The 24,445-nt window shown below is 40.9% G+C and overlaps 1 protein-coding gene across 1 annotated transcript; it reads right to left on the reverse strand.

Moving 5' to 3' along the window:
• Positions 1-539: 539 nt before the first annotated feature.
• sacs (sacsin molecular chaperone) lies at positions 540-23,620 on the reverse strand. Its single transcript, XM_026193206.2, has 10 exons — positions 23,462-23,620; positions 23,131-23,239; positions 21,962-22,112; positions 19,540-19,630; positions 19,378-19,463; positions 18,789-18,900; positions 18,384-18,530; positions 16,080-17,565; positions 15,427-15,518; positions 540-13,334 (listed from the first exon to the last, which is right to left on the reverse strand). Exons 2-10 carry the CDS (start codon positions 23,151-23,153, stop codon positions 1,783-1,785), a joined length of 13,740 nt encoding a protein of 4,579 aa, XP_026048991.2. The 5' UTR covers positions 23,154-23,239; positions 23,462-23,620; the 3' UTR covers positions 540-1,782.
• Between the last annotated feature and the right edge of the window lie 825 nt (positions 23,621-24,445).

Consider the following 24,445-nt stretch of genomic DNA (forward strand, 5'->3'; position numbering starts at 1 on the left):
GCTACATCTCAGACTACAGACCTCAAGCTGGACAAGTATGGCTTTTTTTAGAAGGGTTGCCGGAAGAAAGAATCGTATCTCCAAGACGTACCATGCTTTGGTTTGTTAAATTGCATCTGAACAAATCGCAAGACATCTGGAAAAATGACCAAAGAGAAGCTATTTAGCTCTAGTTATAATACACTGCACTACATCTTTCCAAAACCAACATTTGCCCAACGATGTGAGAGACTGATAACCCCACGGTGTATATGATATATGCAGTGGGGTTTGCATAGTTTATCTCAGGATAGCACAGAGTTCTTTTTCACAGGATTGCAGTGATTCAGCCAGTCCAATTCATCTATAACTTTGCATCTTGTCTTTTTAAGAAAGTAATTAAAACTCACACCTCACTGTAAAACAGTATACATTACTGATACAATATCAATATTTCATTTTAAAATATCAGTTTCTGTCAATGCAAAATTAAAGTCACACTCCTCTATTCAAAATACACCTTATTTAAAAATAATGTCCAAGCAATAACTGGCACAGAGTATTTGGGGGGTGAATTTATTAGGGCTTTCTATGGCTAGTGTACATCATCATGATCTACAGAAAGAACTCCAAAGTTTATTCAGGGGACAGTCTTGACTGAGTGACCTCAAGCTTGAGGTATAAGTTATTGTTTCTGTTTACAATGTGTGATCAGTGTGTGTATCGTCCTTCAAATCAGAGGTAAAACCAAGCTGCTAAATCAGCAAAAAAACACAAGAGCACCACAGTCTGGTGCTTATCTATGTTCCTTAAACCAAAAGATTCAACTGACAAAAATAAAAAGTATGAACATGGGTTAATGCTGGCAAAGGTTAACATGTTGGGTTGTGCCCAGATTACAGAATATGGCTCTTTATCACAAATCCTGCTGAGTATTAACAAACAGGTAAAAAACAAAACCAAAAAAACCCTACAAGGATACTTGACTAATCGCCTTTTCTAAAACTTCACAGATAAAAGCAAGACACTTGCACTCCAGCTTTGAGTACAGGTACTTCATATTGACTGACACAAAACATACAAGTGAGTTAAAATTAACAGAACATGTTTCTGTTCACAGCTGGATTGTCCCAAGTTTCTGGGTTGACTAATGCTACACAAGTGCAAGTACATGAGTTTCAAAAAGTGCTCTGTCCATAAACAAGTGCCTGGCTATGTTACAGAGAATGTACAACTTATAACAAAATGATACGAAATCAAGCATAAAAGTACAAACAAAATGTACAAACATGATTGTACTTCCTTGACTTGCTGAGCTTTTGCAAATAGGAGATGTTGCATGACAGTAACTGCATTACTTGACAGATTTGACCTTTTTCATAATATGCACAGCCTTTAAGTACACCCAACGGGTTTTCCGTAGCAAGAAAATATATTCATTTATTTTTTACAAAAGATAAAGTAAAAAAAAAGCAGCATTTTTTCTAACTTAGAGCAAAGATAGTCAATGTGGGGACTTTGGTAAACAAAATGTATTGCTGAGGCATCTGTATGTACAGCATATGCACAAATGGCTTTTTTACATATTACATCAAATTTCTATGAATGCAGCCTAACAGGTTATGGAAGCCATACATGTATTTACTGTGCATGAGCCACAGCACCGCCATCACAGGTGTGAACTGCATATGTACCATAAGCTGCCAGGGGGGATTCTTGATACATGGTCTGTATTGCACACAATCACACATTTCCTCGATTCCACAGAGGATCTATGCATACTCGTCTTCATCAACAGCAGTATCATATTTTTTGCTGCACAAAGGTTTCAAGCTTTATGATTATCCGTGCAGTACATTCCATCACTCTCATTGCAACCTCAGATGTGTATCTGTCATTGGGAATCTGCGGGAATGGCAGGAGATCAGGGTAGCGAGTTCTGAGGCTGTCCACACCGTATCCTTCCAGGATCTGAACGTCACTGGCGAGGCCTTTGAGCTGGGAGTTGTACTCCTCTACTTTTTGAGCCAGCGCAGTCGGCTTTACATCTTTGTCTGACTTTCCTCTGACAGCATAATCAGCAGCTATCAATGCAAGCTTTGTGGCCAAGTAGCACTTGAAACAAACCCACTCGTTAGCATTCTTATGAAGGTCATTGCGAGCAGCAGAGTAGTTTGCTCTGGCTTGTCTCAGCCACCTGCGGGCCTCCACAGGGTTTCCAACTGTCTTAAAGGTTGGGGGAACAAAGAAACGATGCGAGTGTGATGAACTTGCATAACTTGTATAATGTTCCCTGAACTGTTGCCTTTCTGATTTGTGACTCGTTGCTTCCTGGTTCCACGATGAATAAAACCTTTGAAATGAGAATTTCTCTGACTGGAAGCGGGTTGATGATGCAGAGTAGGCTCTCCTGGAAGCCCTGTCTGTATTTTGCTGATCAGCCAAAGACTGCTTCTCCATCCTGTTTATCTCATTCTGTAGGTGCTTGAAGACTTCTGTGGCAATGTCCAGATTTTCTGCATTTTTGTCTGGATGCCATTTGAGATACAGTCTTCGGATAATCTTTTTTCTCTCCATCTCAGGAAGCTTCCAGGCTTGTTCAACTACTAAGGTCACTTCTTTAAGAATCTCAGGCAATGCCTTAAGTTTGATCTTTTTTGGAGACTGTTTATGTGGAGGGGGTCGCAAGTTTTCTTTGCCAGGAAATGGAGGGGGGACCATTCGTAGACCAGAGGAACGACTGTCTGAGCTCGTAGGTGTTAATGGTGTTGATGTGTCTCGAACTTGAGTGCTTTCATCTTGTCTGGAGAACTTGTATAAGTCGAGGGAACTAACTATTTTGTACTCACTATAACCAATGTCGATCTGGAAGCATTTCCCAAGGAAACTTGTGTTTTCTTCCTCTTCTCTTTCGACTTCTTGTACAATGATGGCGTATGTATAGGTGGGCTGATATGAGCCATATATGTCTCCCCCCTCAGAGTCTACAAGATAACCCACATATTCCCCTGGATAGAATACATTCATTGGATCCATGAGCAGTGTGTGATGTATCTCTGCTGGAATTGGGGTTCCAGGGAGGGGTAGCTCAAGCTGTGAAGGCTCTGTTGAATCATATTTAACACCAAGGTTGTCCAGCTTCTCTGTGATTCTATAGATGTCATTACAGCCCAACATAGCAATCAGGTACGACGTGTCTGAAATCAAATTGTCTGTAGCAGACTTCAGTGTCATAGCAAGAGCCAAAAGAAAGTTAATGTCTTTGCTGTCTGAATGTTGGATGTAGAGGTGAATCACAGCTGTCCCATATCTCTTGAGGAATGCTAGCGTTTCGCTGCGACTGTGCGGGATAGGGCTACATCCTTTCACTCTTAAAGTTGTCTGGAGTTTCTCAAAACAGGACACTTTGAGCCCTTCACAAAGCGCTTTGCAGAGACGTATGGCTTTGTCTTCATTCACAAGGTATGCATTATCGTTCTCATGTTTCATTATTCTGATCAGTCCTGTGATGAACTGTTCTGATGAGAGCAACAGCTGAAGGCGACCTTGTAGCGAGCAAAGGGCACCGAACTGGCACATTTTTGGAGAGTCCTCATCAAGTTGCTCTTCAAGAATGCTACTCAGCAGTCTAGGCCTTAGCTTCTGTGGAAGTAGCATGATTAGTTTTGTGTGGTAGGCATGATCTTTGCCTAGATAACACTGGCTCAGATCCACAAGCATCTGAACTCCAACATTACCCTGAATTCTGCTCTTGTAGTGTGGTGCATCATCAAACACCAACACATTCGATTTGGCTAATCTACCATCATGGCTTGGCAGGTAAAATATCAAATCTCTTAGATCTTCAAGGTCTTTGCGAATGTCCTTTGGCTCATTATGAAGAGACTTGAACAATCCCGAAACAACCCTTTTCACAGTTCTCATTTCATTTGGGTCAAGCTGCTTTCCCTCTGAATTTCTGTAAATTCGCCACAGCACTTCAACATATTGTCTGGTTGACACAACATCCTCTGTACCAAGTTCTTTGAACAGTTGATGAAAGGTACCGAGTTCTAGAGGTAGTTTGTACAAGTAGGGTTTGAAGTCAGATTCATTGTCCAAATTAATGACCACCTCTTCAGGTTTTAGCAATTTCCAGCCATCTTCTACCATGACAAAGGCTACTCCACGGAGCTGGTAACGGAAATCTCTTTTATCTGCATTGAGGAACTCATATGTGGATCTTAGAACTTTGTTCCTGGTTTTCACCATTTCATCATCAGGATTGGATATACTGCAGATATTCTTACAGTTGCTTATGACTTTCTCCAGAGGTGGGTCCAAGTTGACACCTAGCATGTTTAACACTTGGTCAAGTTGTTCCTGCCCAGTGAAAGTGCTACCCTCTTGGTCCCTTATGCTTAAAGGTGTAGCTTTCTCTGGTAGTATTGGACATGATGTCCAAAGCAAATGAATAATATCTGTTTGCTTGAACTTTGGATTCACTTGGGACCCACTGAAACGTATGAGAGGAAGTGTGCCACTCATCTCTTGGTACTGAGAATGAAGTTTGATGAGTTCTTTGGGTGCTCTCTCAGGGCACAGAAAAGGTATCATTGAGAGCTCTTTGAGAAAAGTGCCCTGAAAAAGGTCCATCCTCTCACTGAAAATATGGTTCAAAAGAACATCGACAATGGTTTGCACTTTTTCCTTGGTCCAGCACTCCGTTTGCGCTTTGATGCTGATCTCTTTTGCAAACTGAAGAATTTGCTGCTGTGATACTTCATGCTTGAGACCAATATTTCTCAGAAAATTTATCCATGAGGTGAGCAACAATGTCCCATTCTTGGGTTTTGACACTTGCTCTACTTTTTTAAAAAACTCAGTAGGTATGAATGACTTTGTAGGTAGCATAACTTCAAACACTTTAACTGTTTTATCATAGAAGAACTTAGTTGGCCTGATTCTGTTTGAGTAGTCATAGATGAACGACAGTTCCTTCAGTTTCTCATAGAGCTGATCTTTCATCTCACATGGTTCTTCCATTGCCAAAAGCCTCTCCTTCAGATAGACAATGTGTTCAACTTTGGCATCATAGGAAAGACTCTCAAACTTTGGCAGAAGATGATGGAGGTAGATTTCTAAGTCATCTATTGGCATGCAGCCAAGGAACGTATACAACTCTTTGAGCTGCGGACAATCTGCAAGAAATGCAAAGGAGTTCGTGTTCGCCCATTTGTCTATGTCCGCAGAAGGGAGACTTTTGGCAAGAACATAGTTTGCCCCGTAGTTAGCAATGCTGATATATTTTCCGCTAACTGATTTAAAGCATGGGAGGAGTTTTAGGCTCTGTGCATCTTCTTGTGTGAGGCTAGCCAAGTTGCAGTTGAAATATAACAAAAAAGCCTCAAAGTCCTTGTCATTCAGGTTTCCCGATTTGAATGCAGATGTCTGAATCATGTACTCTACAGCTTTCAGAACACTTGATGGGTTTTCAATGTTTGCAGTGTACTGTGTCAGAAAAGGCACGAGCTGACTCTCTTTGACACAGATTTTGTTAACTGCAAGTTGAATACACCCTGCTTTCATTAGGGTATGAAAGACTTTGTCATTTTGGCCCTGTGGAAATATGGCAATGCTCATCAAGCTCAGAGGTAGAAGCACATCATACTCTGGAACAACAAGCTTTTCTCTGGCCATGAATTTGATTCCAGGCAGCAAAGCCCAATCTTTCAGAATTTCAAGCACTGTGTCGAAGCTAGGTTTCACTTCCACCTGATTATCCTTAACAGCGATATTCTCACTGATGAAGTTCCACACATTCTTTAGCCAGGATTCACTTGCAAAGGTATCTCTCCATTTCACAGGAATCTTTGATCGATACTCTCTTGGAAGAACAGACCCAAGTAGGTCCCCAAAGCTGCTGATGTCAAAGCTTTTTGCAACTCCTGCATTCAACAGGATGTTGCTGTACCTAATGTACAATGTGTTCATGAACATGTCTTTCCTAGATGATATCAGTTCATGGTGTGCTGTCAGGAACTTTGGTCTCTTTGAATCAAACACCTGAAGCATGTTGTCCATTGTTACCAACAGAGGCAAGCCCTCGACTTTGACTTCATTTTCCTCTATATCTTTAAAACAGTAGTCCACTAGAAGCTTCAAGTTATGAACTAGCTTATAGTTTGACTGCTGGAGACGACAGGGGAGTTTTCCAACATGGCATGATGTATCCGGTGATGAGAAAGTGTAAAGAAAGTTACGGACATCACTTGGTGTAACATAACGTACTGGAATCCCTGCATCTTCCAAACAGAAGTAGAGATTTGCAGTCTCATCGCAGCTGTGAATCAGGTTGAAACCAATATCAAGAAGCAAGGTTTTCAGCCTGTAGACATTTTCAGCCACAGACTTCCTTGAAGTTAGGTTGTACTCTGTGTTTTTCAAATGCTGAAGTTCATCTTGTAGTAGGTTATCAAAAAAGGCTCTTCCCTTGTTTGTTGTAGATGTATTCACCCATGAAATATAAATGACAGAGTGTATCTCAGAGTTGTCCATCTGTGCTGCTCTGACAACAGGAAGGAGACGTTTCAGGTCAGCATGGATACAGCTGTATACTGCTTTAACCAGGCAGTACCAGTCTGGCTGTATATCAAGTCTGTTGGCTGGGAAGAAGAACAGATATTTCCGCAGTGTATCTTTAACAACATGAAGTGGTGTTCCTTGGACTATAGTCATGGTGGGATCTGGACCTGGGAAGTATCGACGCTTGAGCTGAATCAGCAGTTCAACACAGGCGGGTGCTATCAGTGATGTCATCAGATTGTTATTCCAGTCACTCCTCACCCCAACTCCATTGTCATCTCTCCACAGGTTTCTTCTGGCAGAATCTAGGGCAAAATGTCCATTGACATGAAAGGGTAACCCTGTCTCGAGTGAAAGAGGAAGAAAGCAGAAAGCTCTGTGGGGTTTTTTGTAGTTGTGACTTACACATGCAGCTACCCCTCCACGTGGAAACAGGGTGATGTCTTCATTTTTGTGAGCTGAGATCACACTTTTAGAGACATTTTCAATGTTAGGGAAGCCAGATCTGTTGCAGATCATCCATGTAGTCAGATTTCCCTCAGTATCCTCTATGTCCATTGTGTAGGTTATCTGCTGGACTGGGATAGCAGTAAGCGGCTTCTTTTTGGTCACACTGTCGATGACAGAGGCATGAAATTGTTTGCGTTTCAATCGGTCACCATCTGTTATTTTGGCTGTCACAGAGTAGAGCACTTTTAGTTCACCAGATGAATGATCAATAGTACAGATTGATATTTTCTCCATGTGGTTAAGAAACATCAAAAGTTCTGCACCATCAGTTTTAAGCTTATCCAGAAGGTTCTGTACCATCCTGTCAGACGCAGCGACAGAACTGATCTCTGATGTCTTTGCCATGTCTGTAGAGCGGATGGGAAATCTGAACATTGTGCTGCGTTCCAACTTAAAATGAGCTCCTAAGTAAAGATTAAGAACATCTGAAAACTGAGACCTGAAGTCAGAGTCCAAGTCTCGAAACATTCTTCCAGGACTCACAGATGTGGCCCCAGGTGCATACCGTGCATGTGGATCAAAGATACAAAGAATGTCATTGTTAGAGATGAAGGATGGACAGTCAGTTATGTGGTAGACTGAATTGAATCCTATGCCATATTGACCAGTTTTTCCTGGATTGGCCTCTTTTGTTCCTCTCCCAAGATTCTGTATACCTCTGATATCATCTTCTGTGAATGGTTGATTGTTAAATACACAGAGCGCTGGGCCTTGCATCGGGATCCATTTATCGTCAAATATTCTATCTGTGGGGTGCGTTCTTGGATCAAAAACAAAGTAAATCTCTGTTGCTTTGGCATCATCTGCATTTTGAAGCAGCTCTTTCAACATTTCTTTTTCCGATGGGTAAGCATTGAGAATGCTTTTAATTCTGCTTGTGAGCTTTTCTTTTTGTCCAAACTCACTCCCAAGTGTGGTAAAGCAGACATTTGAGGCATATCTCTCCAATGCTTTATGACGTTTTGGGACTGCTCCTAATTTTACAGCAACCTCTCTTGGAATATCCCCGTGACAGTATTTCACCGTTGAGTCTCTGACTTTGATCCAGGGGCAGTCATTGTAGCACAGGGATTTTGATGGCTGCAGCATTAGATTGGAGTCGGGTAACAGAATCTCACCATAATTCACTTGACAGTATTCTTGGTTCTTGTCTCGTATTAGGCTCCATATTCCTTCACTAATAATTCTGCGACATAACTGGAAGTTTTCCTCACTGAGTACTTTTCGTCCACATTCTTGCTTCATAGTTTCCAGAACAGCTGAGAAATCTTCCACTGTGAAGCTAGGTTGTACCCCAACACTTTCAAAAAGCTCACGGCAGCTGTTTCTGTACTTGTTGGGGAGCTGGTAAAGATGTGGAGCTGCATCAAAATTTAGGTGGAAAGCAACTTTGGAAGGACTGACATATGTGTTCTCTACCAGGATGGAGCTGAAGGATTTCAGTTCCTCAGTTATCTGATCTTTTGCACTTTCGTCCTGTAGCATCTCCTCATGAAGATATTTGTAACAGGCATTTGTTATGTTTTCCTGATACAGAGTTACACCATCAAAAGCCTGAGAGAGCTTCTTTAGCTGACTGATGACCAGTCCAACTGAGGGTTTCCTTATTAGACCAAGACAGTCTTTCACAGCTAGCGAGATTGCACCACAACCTTTAAAGGATGGGGAATTCTCGTTCAGGATTGGCTTCATCAGACACACTGTGTCCTGATGTTCAGTTGTGAAGAGCTCTCTGGCAGAGAACATTGTTGTTGGGGAAAAGTTGTTCCCATGCCATGGGAGAGAGAATCCTGCAGGCCTTGTGAGGAATGGAAGAAACCTGATGTCCTGCAGTTTCTCCAAATGCTCAGCTGTTCCTTCATCTCTCATCTTCAGCTTTTCGTCAATGAGATTGAGTAGTATACTACTACGGAAGCATGCAGCTGTATGATCACTTTCATTAAGACCCATGACAGAATGAGCACGCTCAATCAGGTCCTCCCATGACAGATCGTCTTTTACCATACCTAACTGCACTAGCTTTACTAAACATACAGGGTTTACATAGTCTTTAGAAGTTCCTTCAGGAAATCTTCCATCATCAGCGTTGTAGAGTTTAGCAACTCTTCCCTCTGGGTGAATAAGTTTAGAAGGTAAAACCAGTTCCGTGTTGGGGCCAGAGCATGGGATACAAGGTGTAACCCTGAGGATTGATGCAAAATCCTCTAGTTTCTCATTCAAAACATAATGCATTAGAGGGTCCCTAAGCTCTTTGTCAATTTCCTGGATGTGTGGGAAAAAGACATCTGAAAAGAACTGCTTCTCTGTCAGGGTGTTTTCCATCAGCTTTCCTTTGCACCCAGCATCATCAAATCCTTCCTTCACCCAGTCAGGCAGCTCAACAGCACAGAGGTTTTGTGAGCCACTCTTTTTGAGGTATTTCAAGAAGATTTTGAAAGCAGCGGGTCCTATGTCTGACCTGCAGAGTAAGGCATCATCAAGGAATCTGACACATTTGATTGACACCCATGTTTTGCCATCTGAGAAAACTCTTGCATGCTCACTGTCACCTCCTTTGGCTATTTCTTGGTAGACACCCTGGCTGATCAGTCTGAAGTCATCATGTACCTGACCTGGATCTGGCCAAGCTGCATAGTAGTTATACTTCAGTAGTTCTCCACTTTCGGCCATTAACCGTAGCATGGTGAGAGCTGCTAAATAGGCCTGGACAATGACATGTCTCATGAATATAGAATTCCACTGTCCTTTGGTGTCTGTCTTCCAAATCTCTTTACGGTTTGATGTCACAGCAAAGCAGCCATTAATTTGGACTGGTAGGCCTGTTTTGATTTTTAAAGGTAAGTAACAAAACACCTCTCCGATTGGTGTTGCATTTGTCTTCACTGTCCATTTTCTATTCTCTTCCTCTGAGAGAAGAACGGCCACCCCTCCACAAGGCACTAGTCCTAATCTTTTTCCACTATCACTAAGGGAAAATTTGAGTGCCTCATTTGCATCCATGCATGAGCAAATGAGCCAGTTCGTGACCTCAACTGCCTTCTGGGGCATTTCATCTGTGAGTCTTCTTGTCTGAACACCTTTAGCAGCCATCTCAAAGTACTGGTTAGGATCTTCCTCTGAACCTCGGAACAGTGGGGAGTGGAGATCAACAATGCGCTTGAACACGTTGTGAAACTCCTCCACCATAACACGTATGATGCATCCAGACTTGGGAACATCAGAAGGTACCTTGCTGGTGCTTGCTACTTTCTTCATAACCTTTGCTGCAGATTTTAGGATACTTAGAGGTCCATATGAGGCTTTGGATGACCACACACTTTTGTTTATTACCACGACATCTTGCGCTCCTGCTGGATTTGGTTCCTCATATTTCAGGTATTTCAAGACCATGCTTCCAACATGTTGAGTGAACAGAATGAATCTGTGGCCACATATGCTGAACTCATCAACGAGAGAGTAGATATCTGTGGTATTGTAGTACAGACTGCTGATTTCACTTACTGACGCTTCCTGCTCTGTTCTGAATGGAAGTCTGAACAGTGTACCATTGTATTTGTATGGCGAGTCCTGAGCTAAAGGAAGCTGGCAGTTGAAGACATTAATGAAAGGTTTGAACTGATTGGGAAACTTTCTCAGCCTCCTCTGTTGTTTGTTCCAGTTGATTTTGATCCCTGGATTAGACCTGTCTCTGATGTGCTTGCTGATGTGATTAATGTTTGGATCAAACATAATCATGAACTCTCTGCTCATTATGATGGGGATATCTGTAACGTGATAAACAGAGTTAAAACCCAAGCCAAACTTGCCAACTTTGTCTGCTTCACACCTTTTCACTGATCCACCTAATCTTGTGATGTTCAGAAAGTCTGTGTCTGAAAATACGGCATTATTGAAAGACCACAAGGCAGGCCCGTGGCAAACAATCATGCCAGGGTCAAGGAGATTCTCCCGAATGTCAGTGTTTTTTCTCATGTCAATGAGAAAACTGCACTCTGTTGCACTTGCATCATCAGCATTTTGAAGAAGCTCTTTGAAAATGTCTGCTACAGATGGATATTCCTCCAAGATATTTTTTATTCTCACTGTTAGAGGTTCTTGTTGGCCAGACTGTTCAAAGCCAAGATTCTCTGGGTTTATCAAGCGTGTGCTCAAACATGGGACCTTCAGCCACTCTGCTGTTTTCATAGGAATGTCATCATGGACCAATATAATCGGTTCTGAAGCGTCTTCGAGTAAGTCGTTCAAATCATCAACTTTGATATCACAGTAGGTACATTCATGGATGGGCTTCATCGCTAACCTGCTTGGGTCCTTGTAACAAAGAATGGGCACATGCATGTTAGTGTCTACAGGTATCTGATTGTTGTACAGCCATCTCAGGATGTTGATTAAAAGTAGAATATCACGTTTGCTTTCTTCCTTGGTCATCTCTCCTTCACATCTCTGTCGAATGAGAGCAATGACTTTGAACACATGGTCTGGGACAACCTCTTCAACTGAACCACAGAACTTAAAAAGCTTGTGAAACTTCCTAATTGTCTTGGGCAGAGAGTAGAGGTAAGGCTGCAAGTCTAGATCAGGGAGGGCTTTTAAAACTGTCTGGCCAGGTGATGAGAACGTCTTCCCTGTCCACACCCAATCAAAAGGCAGTGATTTCATTGCTTCTCTTGCATCCTCAAGATGAGCCTGCATGAAGCCATAAATCTCAAACAAGATCTGCTGGAACTGATACCAATCCTCTGTGGTGAATGCCTGAGATTTATGCCAGTCATTCACTGCTTTCAAGTGTTGTAATACTTGATCCACTTGTGGCTCCATAGTCAGTTTCAGTGCCTTCTTCATACCTGCAGATGTGTGTTCAACCAGTGGTACTGAAGATCCCACAAGCACTGCATGGGATATTTCACACATTTCAGACAAAGAGCAGATATGGATAGTATCTCCAACCCAAGCAAGAGATTTAGGGTAAGTTAAGGGTCTGTCTTTACAGACCGGTGCCCATTTTAGTTTAAGCAAAGCTGTCTGAGCATCAGCTGATTTTACAAGCTTGGTCTGTTTGTTAAGTATTTGCAGCAGTGTTTTTGCTTTTTTAATTATCAAGTCCCATTTAGGTTCCTCACTGCTTTGCAACTCCTCTATCTTCTTTGCCACTCGAAGTACATCTTTTTCACTGAGCTGTACTTCATTTCTTAGTCCCAGTTGTCTGAGTGAATGAAGAATATCTGGAGATGATGTGAATGTACTTGTGGGAAACCTGTTTTTTTCCTCCATGAAGAATAGATGTTGCAGGATCTCTAGCTCAGGATCAAAAAGATCTGTCGCTTTGACTGACTTTCCACAAGGCAGCTGAATGAATTTAAGAGCAGAAAGCCATCCAATCACGGCTGAGTTTTCATTCTTTAGAAAAGCCAAATGTTTAAGAGCCCAGAGCATGATTTCAGTTGTCTCATCTGTTGTGTAGTAACCTCTCTCAATATCCTGAATAATCATTTTGAAACATTCTGTTGTTTTCACTTGTTCAACATTTAGCATTTTGATGAGGCGAATTGATTCCTCATCAGAGCAAGAAACAAGATTTTCAGATAATTTCACATCTGGCGGGTGCTTGGCTCTGTGGTGTAAAGCTCTGGCCCCTCTCAGTGATGTGAATGCTGAGGTACCTTTAGAGCATGTACCCAGTTTTTTAAAGATGGAAAGGTCAAGTAGGATGTACTTCTCCTTCTCTGTAATGTCAGACAGCCCTGCAAGAAAATTTCTGAGTGCAATTTTCTCTTCCACTGAGAAAGAAGAGACTTGGCTTGATAATCGTTGGGCTGATGTTCTACTCAGAATTTGCAGAAGCATACCAGGAGAGCATGGGTGAATGTAATTTTTTAGCAGAGGATGCTGCAAACAGGGATCCAGCTTTTTTATCACTACTCCTCCAAGCTTTTCTATGATGTCAAGCACGTTTTCAGAAAGTGGCGCCTCTTCCTCATCCACAAGTACTATGGGTGATGGAGTTTTGAAACGAAGAAGCTCAACTGTGTGTGTGCTTTCCTCGAGTGGCACAAGTGGGATCAAAGGCATGTCTTCAAATGTATTTAGGTCATCAGCAAAATATATATAGAGATGCTTCCAAATCAACTTTAGCCAGGAAAATGTAGGATGCTTCAACTCCCTGTTTCCAGGATCCCAATGAACTTTAAAGTCTCTGGTTGGCCAGGCTGTTGACAGGATCTCCTTGATGAGTCGAGCTGAACGTTCAGGGTTCAGCACTTGTAGCTGAGTGCAGGGTCTACCTGTTATAACAGTGAAATTTAGAAATTAGCACAAGTTATTATTACAGACACAGATGCAAAATAAAATCTGATCAATGGGTTAGGTTTGTTCTTGTTATTGATACAGCTGCTACACCTTTAAATGCACCTTTTCATTCATAGCTCAGCCACACAATGTCATTTAATTTTTGAAGTGTTTTGTTTTCTTCTTAGTCTCTTGTCAAATTTTACTCATTAAATGATGAGTACATTTCTGTCCTCAGACACATCACCTCAAATACTCAGAATCTAAATATATTTAAGACATGTAAGTCATGCAAACACGCTTGCACAAACTTTACTGTGTATCCACACACACACACACGCACACACACTGTTCCTTGTTAATTTAACAAGGAAAAATGCTTTTTCCAGGCCTGTGGCACTTGTTCACTTCGCTCATGTATTAAAACACAGACATGCATGGTAATTTATCATGTTATTCATTTTTACCTTGTATCACTTTATATAGTCAGATGGCAAAAACAGTTGTTTATAAACACTAAGCCAAAAAATATTAAATAAATATATTTCTTCTAATTCTTCTTTGCAAGCTATATAAACATTGTGTTTGATGTCACTGTTTGATGAAGACTCATTTATAGATAATGATGATAAGGCTTCAAAAGTGCCAAGGAGTTGGGGAACACACATACATACATATGATACGATCAGTAAGATACTAAAGTCATGCCAATCTGAATCCAGTCTTATCAATCCAACATATAAGTTTAGGTTAATAATAAAAAGGTCACACACTTTGAAATGCCTTACCTGAACACCCCCATAGAAACTGTTGCACTGTAAAATTTAAGAGATGTGGGATGATTTTTACTGTTTCTTAAAAAAAATGTGGTAAAATAAAGAACTTAAAAAGTAAACAAATGATACTTTTTCAGTTCAGGACTTCTGTATATCTGAGTAACATTAAGGCCTTACCCACCCTAAGGCCAAGGTTTGGAAGTACAGTTAAGATGTCTGTTTAAAATTGAATTCTTTATGTAGTTCCCTCCCCAGACACCTTAACGCCCACTCACATCCTGGGCCATCTGACCTCAGGAATTCGCATGATAAGGTGGGGCCAGGTTTCACATTGAGCTCACCCGAAACCCTGGCTGATTGGGACCCACACCCAGTTTCACACCTTGGCTCAGGCGATTAGAGGATCATCAGGGGGTCCTTTTGTCCCTCTGTGGGGGGTTACTCCCACTAGGTTTAAATCTGGGACTCCCCACCATTTGACCTTAGAACTGAAGAAGCTTCTCGGATGAGAGGTGAAACGTCTTCAAGCAACTTAAAGAAGTCCAGATGCTTTTCTTTGCAAGCTCCTTTGACTACGATGACCTGGATGACTGAGAACCTTCACAGACAATTCTTTATGTAATAAAAATGAATAATAGCAAAATGTTAGCTAGCAGAAAAATAATAAGCGGTTAGTTCCAAATTGTTGCAGCTATGTATAAATGGAGTATTCTCTGTGTCTTCTACTTTGGGCTTTGGGGAGAAAATTGTTTTTTCAGCACTTTTCCTCTGCCTGGGTCGTGACCCACAGTCATGACTATGGCATGAGTATGGCAGAGCGTGCACTCAGGATCTGCTCTTGCAGACCGAGTGGAATGTGTGGCACAAAAACAACTCATCGATGAATCAGCGTGCTCACTCTCTCTTCCATTTTCTCTCTCTCCCTTAAATTCTCTATCAGCCTATCAGCTGGGTACCAGATTTACTGCCCGCTGGCATGCTGAGAGTACAACAGTCCAGTGTTACAACATGGCTGAACCCACATAACCTACTTGTTCATCACAGGACTGCAAAGATTTTCTTTTGGAGATACAGGCCAACTAAAAAGTTAACACAATACTTTAAATCAAAATCAAATATAATAAAATAAATAATTATTTTTTTTAGGCTTCCCTAAAAAGACACTTAATCTAACAGATTAGATTCAATTCCTATTGTCAAGATTACAAATAAAAATCTGTTAAAAATGTTTATCATTGTCAAACTCTCTGCTGGTCACTGCTGGAATAAAGCTGATTATATATACATTTATTAAAAAAATAGGTGACATTACCTCTGCATTTGGCAGCTTTCTTCAAACTGTCCATCACTGAAGGCTTGATACTCTCTAATATGAATCGATGCTCCAGTCCTGGATACAAAGACCTTAGGATGAAGTTAAAAAAAAAAGGTTTGTATACAGTTTGTATAACGGTAGGCACAGTTTTCAAACAAGAAGCTATCAAAGGTCATGTTCACAGAGGGACAGCAGATTTCGCACTGTGTATGTAATTCACTTTTTTTAAGTTGTATTATTGTCTCATTTTTCAAAGGCATCAGCAATACTCACTAGATAATCATGCAATTAGTCTGTCAATATTTCTGAATAACTCAGCATCAGCCTTCCTAATATGGAAATTTCTTACCTTGCCACTAAACCTTGCAAAGAGCAGTAATCTTACTTAAAGCCATGAAGAATGAACCATACTGTTTATATAAATGTATTTGGAACTAATACTTGAAAAAAGGAAAATGAGAAATGGATTCCTTATCCATGAAAAAACAACGTGTGAATAGTTTATGGTAAAATATATAAAATAAATATTGTCTTCTCCTGTTAAAATGCATTCAGGAATAATAAAATAAATCAAATTAAGAAGAGAATTACAAAAACATGACGAAACTGGCAGAAGCTTATATGCAAAAATAAACCATCTCACTCTGTACCTGGGGTACTCCTCAGAAGCAATGTAAATGGCATCTTTTTCGGTCACAGAGGATGAAAACGTTATAAAGGTCTCATCTTGGAGTGGCAGGAGCTCAAGTCCTATAAGGTCACTGTAATTAGCATCTCCAAGTGCAAACTCCAGCAGCAGCAGCTTCTCCTGTGAGGGACCTGTGTGTCTGCTCTTCCTGATCACTTGCCGCACCAACGATGGCGTCACCTTCCTCACTTCACCGGACTGAGTCATGTAGGCAGCCAAGACAAAGTCCACAGCAGAAGGCACCTTTGCCACCTGCATTCCTGAGCTTTGGAGGTAGTTGATCACAGTCTCTGAAATGCCATCGTCTGTGTCCAGCTCTGAGAACACAGTCTGGTCCACCCTGACCCAGCTCTCGCTGAGGGAATAGATTACTTGGTGCTGCAACAATTCATCAAATAGTGGCTGGAGAATGGGTTTCCAGCGGGACTTGACCCGCTTAGGGTCTGGCCAGGCCCTATAGCTTCCTGTAGGAGACAATGGAAAGTCTTGGTCCTTTTTTATCTGTACCCTTTTGATAGCCTCAATTATGAGAGTGAAGTAAGCCCTCGGGATGACACTAATTATAAGAAGCTCATTCCACAAGGCAGCTGGATCCCTCCACTGGTCCACTTCCCGCCACTTGATACTCCTGCGGTTGTCCGTGAGGCCAAAGAAGCCGCTGACATGAACAGGAAGGCCCGTTTCGCTCTCTTCTCCAGGAGGAAGAGGAAGGAAACAAAAAGCTCGTCCTGAGAAACCGGATGTTGCACCTTGGTCCTCTCTGTTAAACAGAGTAAGAGGCAGAGCAATGCCTATGCTAGGCATAAACTTCAAATCATCTGCCAAAGAGTCCAACTCAGCACACATCCCTCTTCCCCCAACTCCATTACACACCAGCCATGTCATCCTCTGGGTCTCTTTAGCCGTTTCATCCTGAGTCTCGATGTTGAGCTGGTAAGTGACGCACATGATGGCAGAGCTGGGAACCCCGTTGCTATAGCTGTCTATAGCCTGTCCCAGTATCTTCAGTGCATTCGGTCTTTCTAGCTTATCATCAGTATTCTCCATTGCTGTAACCTGAAACAACATGCGCTCTGTGCCATCAGACTCGCGCACATGCAAGGATATTTTTTGCACACTTTTAAGGAAGAGGAGCACCGTGTCTGCGTCAGCTTTGAAAGATTCAAAGAGCTCCAAAACCTTTTCCTTGTTGTAAATGTTGCCGCTGAGCTGAGATGGTTTCATGCGAAGCGGGAAGCGAAACAGAGTTCCAGGAAAGTGGCCGTCCTGAATGGTTTGATTGGAACTCCCAAACATCCCAAAGTATGGAGCAAACTGGTCAGCTAGTTCCGTGATCTCCTTAATGTCCGACTTCAAGTTCCAGCATTGGCCCGACTCATTCACGCCAAACAGGGTCTGATGGGGGTCCAGCATGGCGATTTGGTCTCCACTAAATATACTGGGAACATCTGAAACATACATACAAAGAACAACAATAATAGCTAACAATGATAAGTGGTTACATTCAGATCAGCATATTAGGCAAGTGGCACAGTCGCCTCACGGCAAATGTTTCTGAGTTTGAACCTGATGGTCGGGTGGGATGTTTCTATGTGAAGGATTTTTGCAGGTGTTCTGGGTTTCTCCCACAGTCCAAAGACATGTTGTAGTTGTTGATGTCACCATGAATGGTAGTAAGCTTATTACAGTTAACTAAAACTAAATTAAAAACTAAAAACTAAAACTAGATGTGAAAAACCATTGTAGTTAACTGAAATAAAAATAAAAACCAGACTAGACCAGGACATAACCTCCACATGTGGGAGGACTAAAACTAAAGTAAAACAAGGAAACACACTCTGGAAACTAAATGAAACTTAAATGATTAAAAAAAAGACAAAATGAAATAAAAATACAAAATAATCAGAAAATACAAAACAATAACAACTCTGCTCTACGACCAGGCAGGGTGCACCACGTTTCATGCCCAGTGTTGACTGGAAGACGTAGATATTTATTTGGGCTTCTGCTTTGCTTGGACATTTCAGTAAATGCATTAGTGAAATTGTTTTTGTAGCCTTTAAAATCAGTGGAAGGATCTCTGGAGGTAATTATCTGCGATTTGTTACCACTGTGATTTATGTTCCAAACTTACTGCCTCTCCGTCTAAATTTGGTTGCGGTCAGACTCTGGAAAATACAGGTAAATATTCCTTGGTTCAACACACTGACTCCACATGAGAAAACAAAACATCATTCAACATTTCGCTAGATAAATAACACTGTACCTGTAATATGGTACACGGAATTGAAGCCGATGCCAAATCGTCCAACTTTTAAAGGATCTTCTCTCTTCCTGCTCCTTGCGATCTCCTGAATCCCATTCCAGTCTTCCACAGTGAACACCGCATCATTGTACACGTACAGTGCTGTTCCTGGAAATCAGAATCAACGTGACCATGCTGGGAAAAACTCCGAAAACAAATGTGATTATTCTAAAATGAGTGAGTAAAGATAATGTATTTTCTTTGACTAAATTGTTGCCTCTCTTCCCAGTCAGAGTAACAGAATAGCTGCTAACAGATATTTAACCAGGACAGATTCTTGCCAGCATGAGAGCTTGAAGGTTTGCCCTCTGATTTAAGAGCTGATCACTGGGCTATGCTGGACTTAACTTGTTACTGACTGCTAACCTTGATGCTGAGCCATGTCAGGTGACCACAGTGACTCCGCTCCATACTCTGTCTCATCGTACATGAACTTGACCTCTGTGGCTCCAGCATCCTCAGCATTTTGGATCAGCTCCTTCAAAATAAAACAGAGGAAAGATCATCAAATATGAAGACAGGGCCTTGTAACAAAGCCACACTGAAATATCAGCTTTATAGGTGGATAATTTTATCTAAAAGGCCTTGCCAGAAAAATTAAGACCTTCAGCTTTGGAAAAAGTACAACCATATATGGTAAAGGACCTGAGATCGGCAAGTTAAAGCCAAAATAAAACTATGACGTTTGATTCTGTGCAAACTTGGCATATTTTCTCATTTAAAATCTTTTTTTTTGCCTACAAACAGCCTTCTCTTGGATGAATCCCTACCATAGCAGACTGATGATATAAACTCCTAAAATACCGCCAATCCGACGCACGTGTACTAAAAATAATAACTAAATAGCCAACTTTAAACAGATCAGAAATGTATAAATTCTGTACAACCTCTGTATGCTAATTATGTTTAATATGTAGTCTATACAGACACATTTTTTTTTAAAAAGCATCCTTACCTTTAGAATCTGTCCACCTTCAGGATATCTCCTCAGGATATCTTTCAAAAATTCAACTAACGGAGGTGTTGTCTGTCCAAACCTTCCTGTAAAGACACACTGTGTAAGATTCTCTTTAATACTGACTCATTGATTGCATACATGTGCAGGTTTTCATGTTACCTCCTCCTTTTAGGCCTCGTCCCTCCAGAATGACAGATACTTCTGGGCTTCCCACGGGCACCAAAGTACCAATTTGCACACTGTTATCCAGCTATGCAGGATTGATGTGAGGAGAGAGAGCTGGTTTTAATGTACAGCAAGAATGCACCACACTGAAATAAAACTGTGTGTGATCAGGTGACATGAAGAAAATATGTATTTTTAAAAAGTCCTTACAAAATTAACATGTAACTGCATGAATAGAATGAGACATGTCATTTAATGAGACTTAACAACAGACTTATAGTCTTCAATCTTTCACCACAGCTACTGTTAAATCATTCGGAGTTGGGGTTATTGCACATTAGTTGACAGTCTGCCTTTTCCTGGTGAGCATTTCTGAATCAATGCAGCAACGCCTGACTCAGCTGCGTGGGGCTCTTCAAGGTGACACTGTGCCCTCCTGCACTCAGCAGTCTTTGCACATCAACATGCTCTCTGGCAAACTGAGCCATCCCACTCATCATCTTCATCATTGTCACGCCACTGTACAATTATTATTTCACAGTATAAAGACATTTTGTGATGTATATTGTAAGCAATATGTTTCTTAGAACAAATATACAGTGACAGAGCTCGACACACAGAGGAAGGTGAGGCCTCGTGGTTATATGTAGTAATATTATTAGGGAAAAAGTGAGTATATAAATCTGTATAAAACCTTCAATAAATGTAAATAACACCTTTTATGTAGTTGCACGCAGGCAGTCTTCATTACTAATGCCTTAAAAGAGTTTTTTATAATAGCTTTAGGGTCCTCTATCAAATATTTGGCTGCTAGGATTGAAGGTTTAATTTTATCTGAGAGCACCCACTGCCAGGCATTTACAATGAAGAATGTTTAGAGACTCAATGAGAACAAGCTAAGCTTGCCTTAAAGTGCACAGCACCTCTTCCTTCACACTGCTGCAGATTTAATTGCATCAGTGTAACATCAAATATAGACTTACATCCGAAGGACACAAAGGAAATTACTTTCTGTTATTGTTTCCTAGGAAACACATCATGTAACACAGCTTCAGGCGCAGCAGAATTCATGACTGTATTACTTTTACTTAAAACTGGCCCTGCAGTGTATGTGGTGTTAGCTTGTAGGACTGGCTTGTAGCTAATTTCTGCATATGAGATGGGATGGGGTGGAGGGGGGCTGCCAAGCACTGCGCACCATCTGGTGCTTTCCATCAGCTGAGCCACAAGACACGGGGCCAACTGCAGTCCTGCTAGTCATGTAAGTCACCGAGTGAACGATTACAAACTAGCACACCACAGTCACGCTATAGATTTACCTGTCACAAATCTGCAGTGTTATTAATGAGTTTAGATTTATGTATGTGTTACGAATTAGATTAACGGATCAAATTTTTAACAGTAACACATCGGTTTGTTTCAAATAAATAATTACCATACAATCACAGACTGTTCATTCATATAACTGTACAATTATATATGCACACAACTTAATAACCATGATCTTAAAACTGCAATATTTTGGGATACACAATGTGATATTTCTAAATCTGGAAAAATTAATCAAGCTTTCGTTTAACGCAGCGTTTTTATTTCAATCCTCTGAATGCAGTAACTTTAGTATTATTCAATACACTGTGATGAAGAGGTGCCGAGTCATGCTGTCTGCAGTATGAGTGAGATCACTGGGCAGCAGCCAGTGGAGCAGATCCTGTGTTTACAATTACTGCATAACTTTCACTGTAAGAATCATAGATAGATAGATAGATAGATAGATAGATAGATAGATAGATAGATAGATAGATAGATAGATAGATAGATAGATAGATAGATAGATAGATAGATAGATAGATAGATAGATAGATAGATAGATAGATAGATAGTCATGAGATCGATAACACTCCAAGGCCTCAAATAATTACTAACACAAATAACTAATTACACCACGAGGGAAACTCACAGCACTTCTAACAATGAGGGCCCTGTTAACAGTTTAAATGAGTGTCACACCATTTGTTCTGCAGTTATGGAACAGGGTCATTAAAATAGAGCAGCTTTCTGCTGTTTGTAATTATCTAATTTAAGAGAGAGAAGCCAAATTTCTTCCTCGTGTCTTTCTGCAATGACATTACTAGAATGTCAAAAAACAAAAACCATTAATTTACTTTGTACTCAAGTACTTACATAAACCCAAAATACAAGAAGTGGCTCACTAATAAACAAAGTAACAGACTTGTGAGTCTTGCTCTAATGTAACATACAAGTGACCAGAAAAGATTTGCCGTTGCACATCATGTGCATTTTGTTTTGCTGTGATCATACTGTGGCACGTTCAAGGAAGTTTAAAATGACAATTTTATTGTTGTCCTTATCAGTTTTATTTGTACTCTTCTATTACAGAAAAATAAATGCTCACCATTCTCCCATTGTGAGTCAGTCGTTGCTCTTTGACTGGGAGGTTTGTCTCCTCGTACAGCAACTGCTTGACATCTTGAACAGATGTAAATGGAGAGACCCGGTAGGACCTCAGGCCAATGCACTCATGACGAACTGTCACCCATGGCAACCTTGAAAATACAAACACACATTTCAAGTTTTAACAACAAACAATGGCAACAATTTTTTCTTATGTATAATAATCTTCCAACAGAGACAACACTACAATTCAGCAGCAAAGAAGGAAAGGTGTTAAATTTCATCACAAGAAATAAGAGTCTTGCTTACGGTCACTATTGATCAAGGTGTAAGTTTGGAAGAAACATGAGAACGTGGACTCTTCACCAGATCCATATACCAACCGTCCATTAATGCCATTTTATGTCTGTGTAAAGTTCTACAATATCATATTGAGAACATTGCTCTCTTCTCTTTCTCTTCACCCCCAAACGGTTAAGGCAGATGGCTGAGCCTGCTTCTGATAGAGGCTTCTTCCTGTAAAATAGGGACTTTTTCCTACCTACTACCACCAAGTGCTTGCTCATAGGGGGTTGTGTGATTGTTGGGCTTTTCTTTAAGACTCTAGGGTCTTTACCTTACAATTTAAAGCGTATTGAGGCAACTGTTGTTGTGAAATGGGACTATATAAATATAATTTAATTGAACTAACTGACCATCCTATCACATCCTTAAAACTGAAACCTTACTGCAGTCCCACCCAAGATCATTGATCTCTCAATGGTTGTTGCGGTTGAATAAGACAACCTTAGGCTAACCTGTTAACAGAAATAAAACAATATATTTCTGCTCATTCAGCAGGAGGCCATTGGAGCTTTGTGGTTAAGTCCCTCTGGACCACTGTAGCTGGGTGGGTGTGGCAACCAGATCCAGCAGAGGATGGTTAAAAAGCATTACAGTGATTATTTACTTTTACACGGGCAATAGAACCATTTTGCCGAAACGTTTATGCCTGGTCCATAAAATGAAGCTGTAAAAAATGTTGTTATTCCTGCCTTGACTGTTAGTTGAGATATTCACTTTGAAGTCTGAACACCTCAACTACCGAGGAATTATAGGAGGGCTATCAGCTGCAAATATTCAGTATGTTACATGTTGCCAGGAGTATATGACAGCAAACAGGAAACTTACCAGGGGTCTGGACAGTTTGCCATGTCGCTGCTGCTTTGTGTCCCAGCACATACACGTTCATTGGACTATCTTCCCCACTGCGCGCAGGAATACACCATCCGAGAAAAGGCTGTCGTGAAACAAGAAAACCGTTATTTTCCATCACCTGCCCCTTGACAGTCCGGTAAATTTATACCAGTCCTCTCGGTGATGTATTACACACATATATATAGCATTTATGTGTTGATGTGATTTGTCTGAGAGTTTTCGTTGTGGCCGTACACCGCCGGTGCCGGTTGTTATTTTTCCACTGAGCCTCTTTAGGAGCGTTATCCCAACAAACCCCACTCACTTGTGTGTGTCCAGCGCGCGCCGATAATGGTCCTCTCGAAAAGCAGAGACATTTCACGGCACTCGGTATTCCTGGAAACAATCGCAACAACAATAGCAAATGACACTGTTAGATCCCCCAACTACACACCGACTCCTTCAAAGGCGATGTTCTAATAATAATGAATTACACTGAGCGTGAGAGCAAAACGGGGGAATACGAAGCGAGAGGATTCCCGGGCGGTTACTTCCGCTTCGTCTTAAAGCCCGTCAGGAAGACTAAGCAGTCTCAACTAACCTTTAATTAACTGTTGTCTTTCTTCTGGGTGTGAATTCACTGAGATATTTCAAATATATTTGAATATTTTCTTCTGCAAGCGTGAATTCATTATTATAAGTTTCTCCTGTAAGGTGATGCAGTGGTGTGATGACCAATTTTGTAGGCGCATGCGTAGAAGCACATTAACGAAAAAAATCTCCCTTTAGGATTTTTCTCAGTAATAATTTTTCTATTCTTTAACTGACTGTACTAATAACTATCTTTCAACATTATTAATCTGCACAACAATATGCACTAGGTTCCAGTTAATCTTTAAATCAATTAAGGTCACGCGGTCAGCAAAGACTATAAAAAATCAAAAGCTCGCTCTGTATTCTTTTCCGTGATCCGGAAGTAACCTGTTGAGCGACTTGCCGCTGCAGCACTACCAAGGTTTTAGTGTGTATAAAATCCATCATTTAATACTAAAAAAAATCACGTTCACTTAATATTTAATAGAAAGATACATCTATACATGGAAAGGATTCCCGTGGAATATAAACTGTGCCAAAATTTAGCATCAAACAGCCGCCTTCTTACAATAAATGAAAAAAATATAGAGCTTTCCATGCTCTTACAAGTGAATGTAAGTATATTATTGACTGTTGTTGGTCTTTAAATAATCTGCATCTATAAATATTTCCGGCTGGCCAATCAGAACCTGTGGTGTTGCCTTGTCAGTTGGCT

Source organism: Astatotilapia calliptera, chromosome 14 (genome assembly GCF_964374335.1).
Source record: "Astatotilapia calliptera chromosome 14, fAstCal68.1, whole genome shotgun sequence".
NCBI classification, from domain to species: domain Eukaryota; kingdom Metazoa; phylum Chordata; class Actinopteri; order Cichliformes; family Cichlidae; genus Astatotilapia; species Astatotilapia calliptera.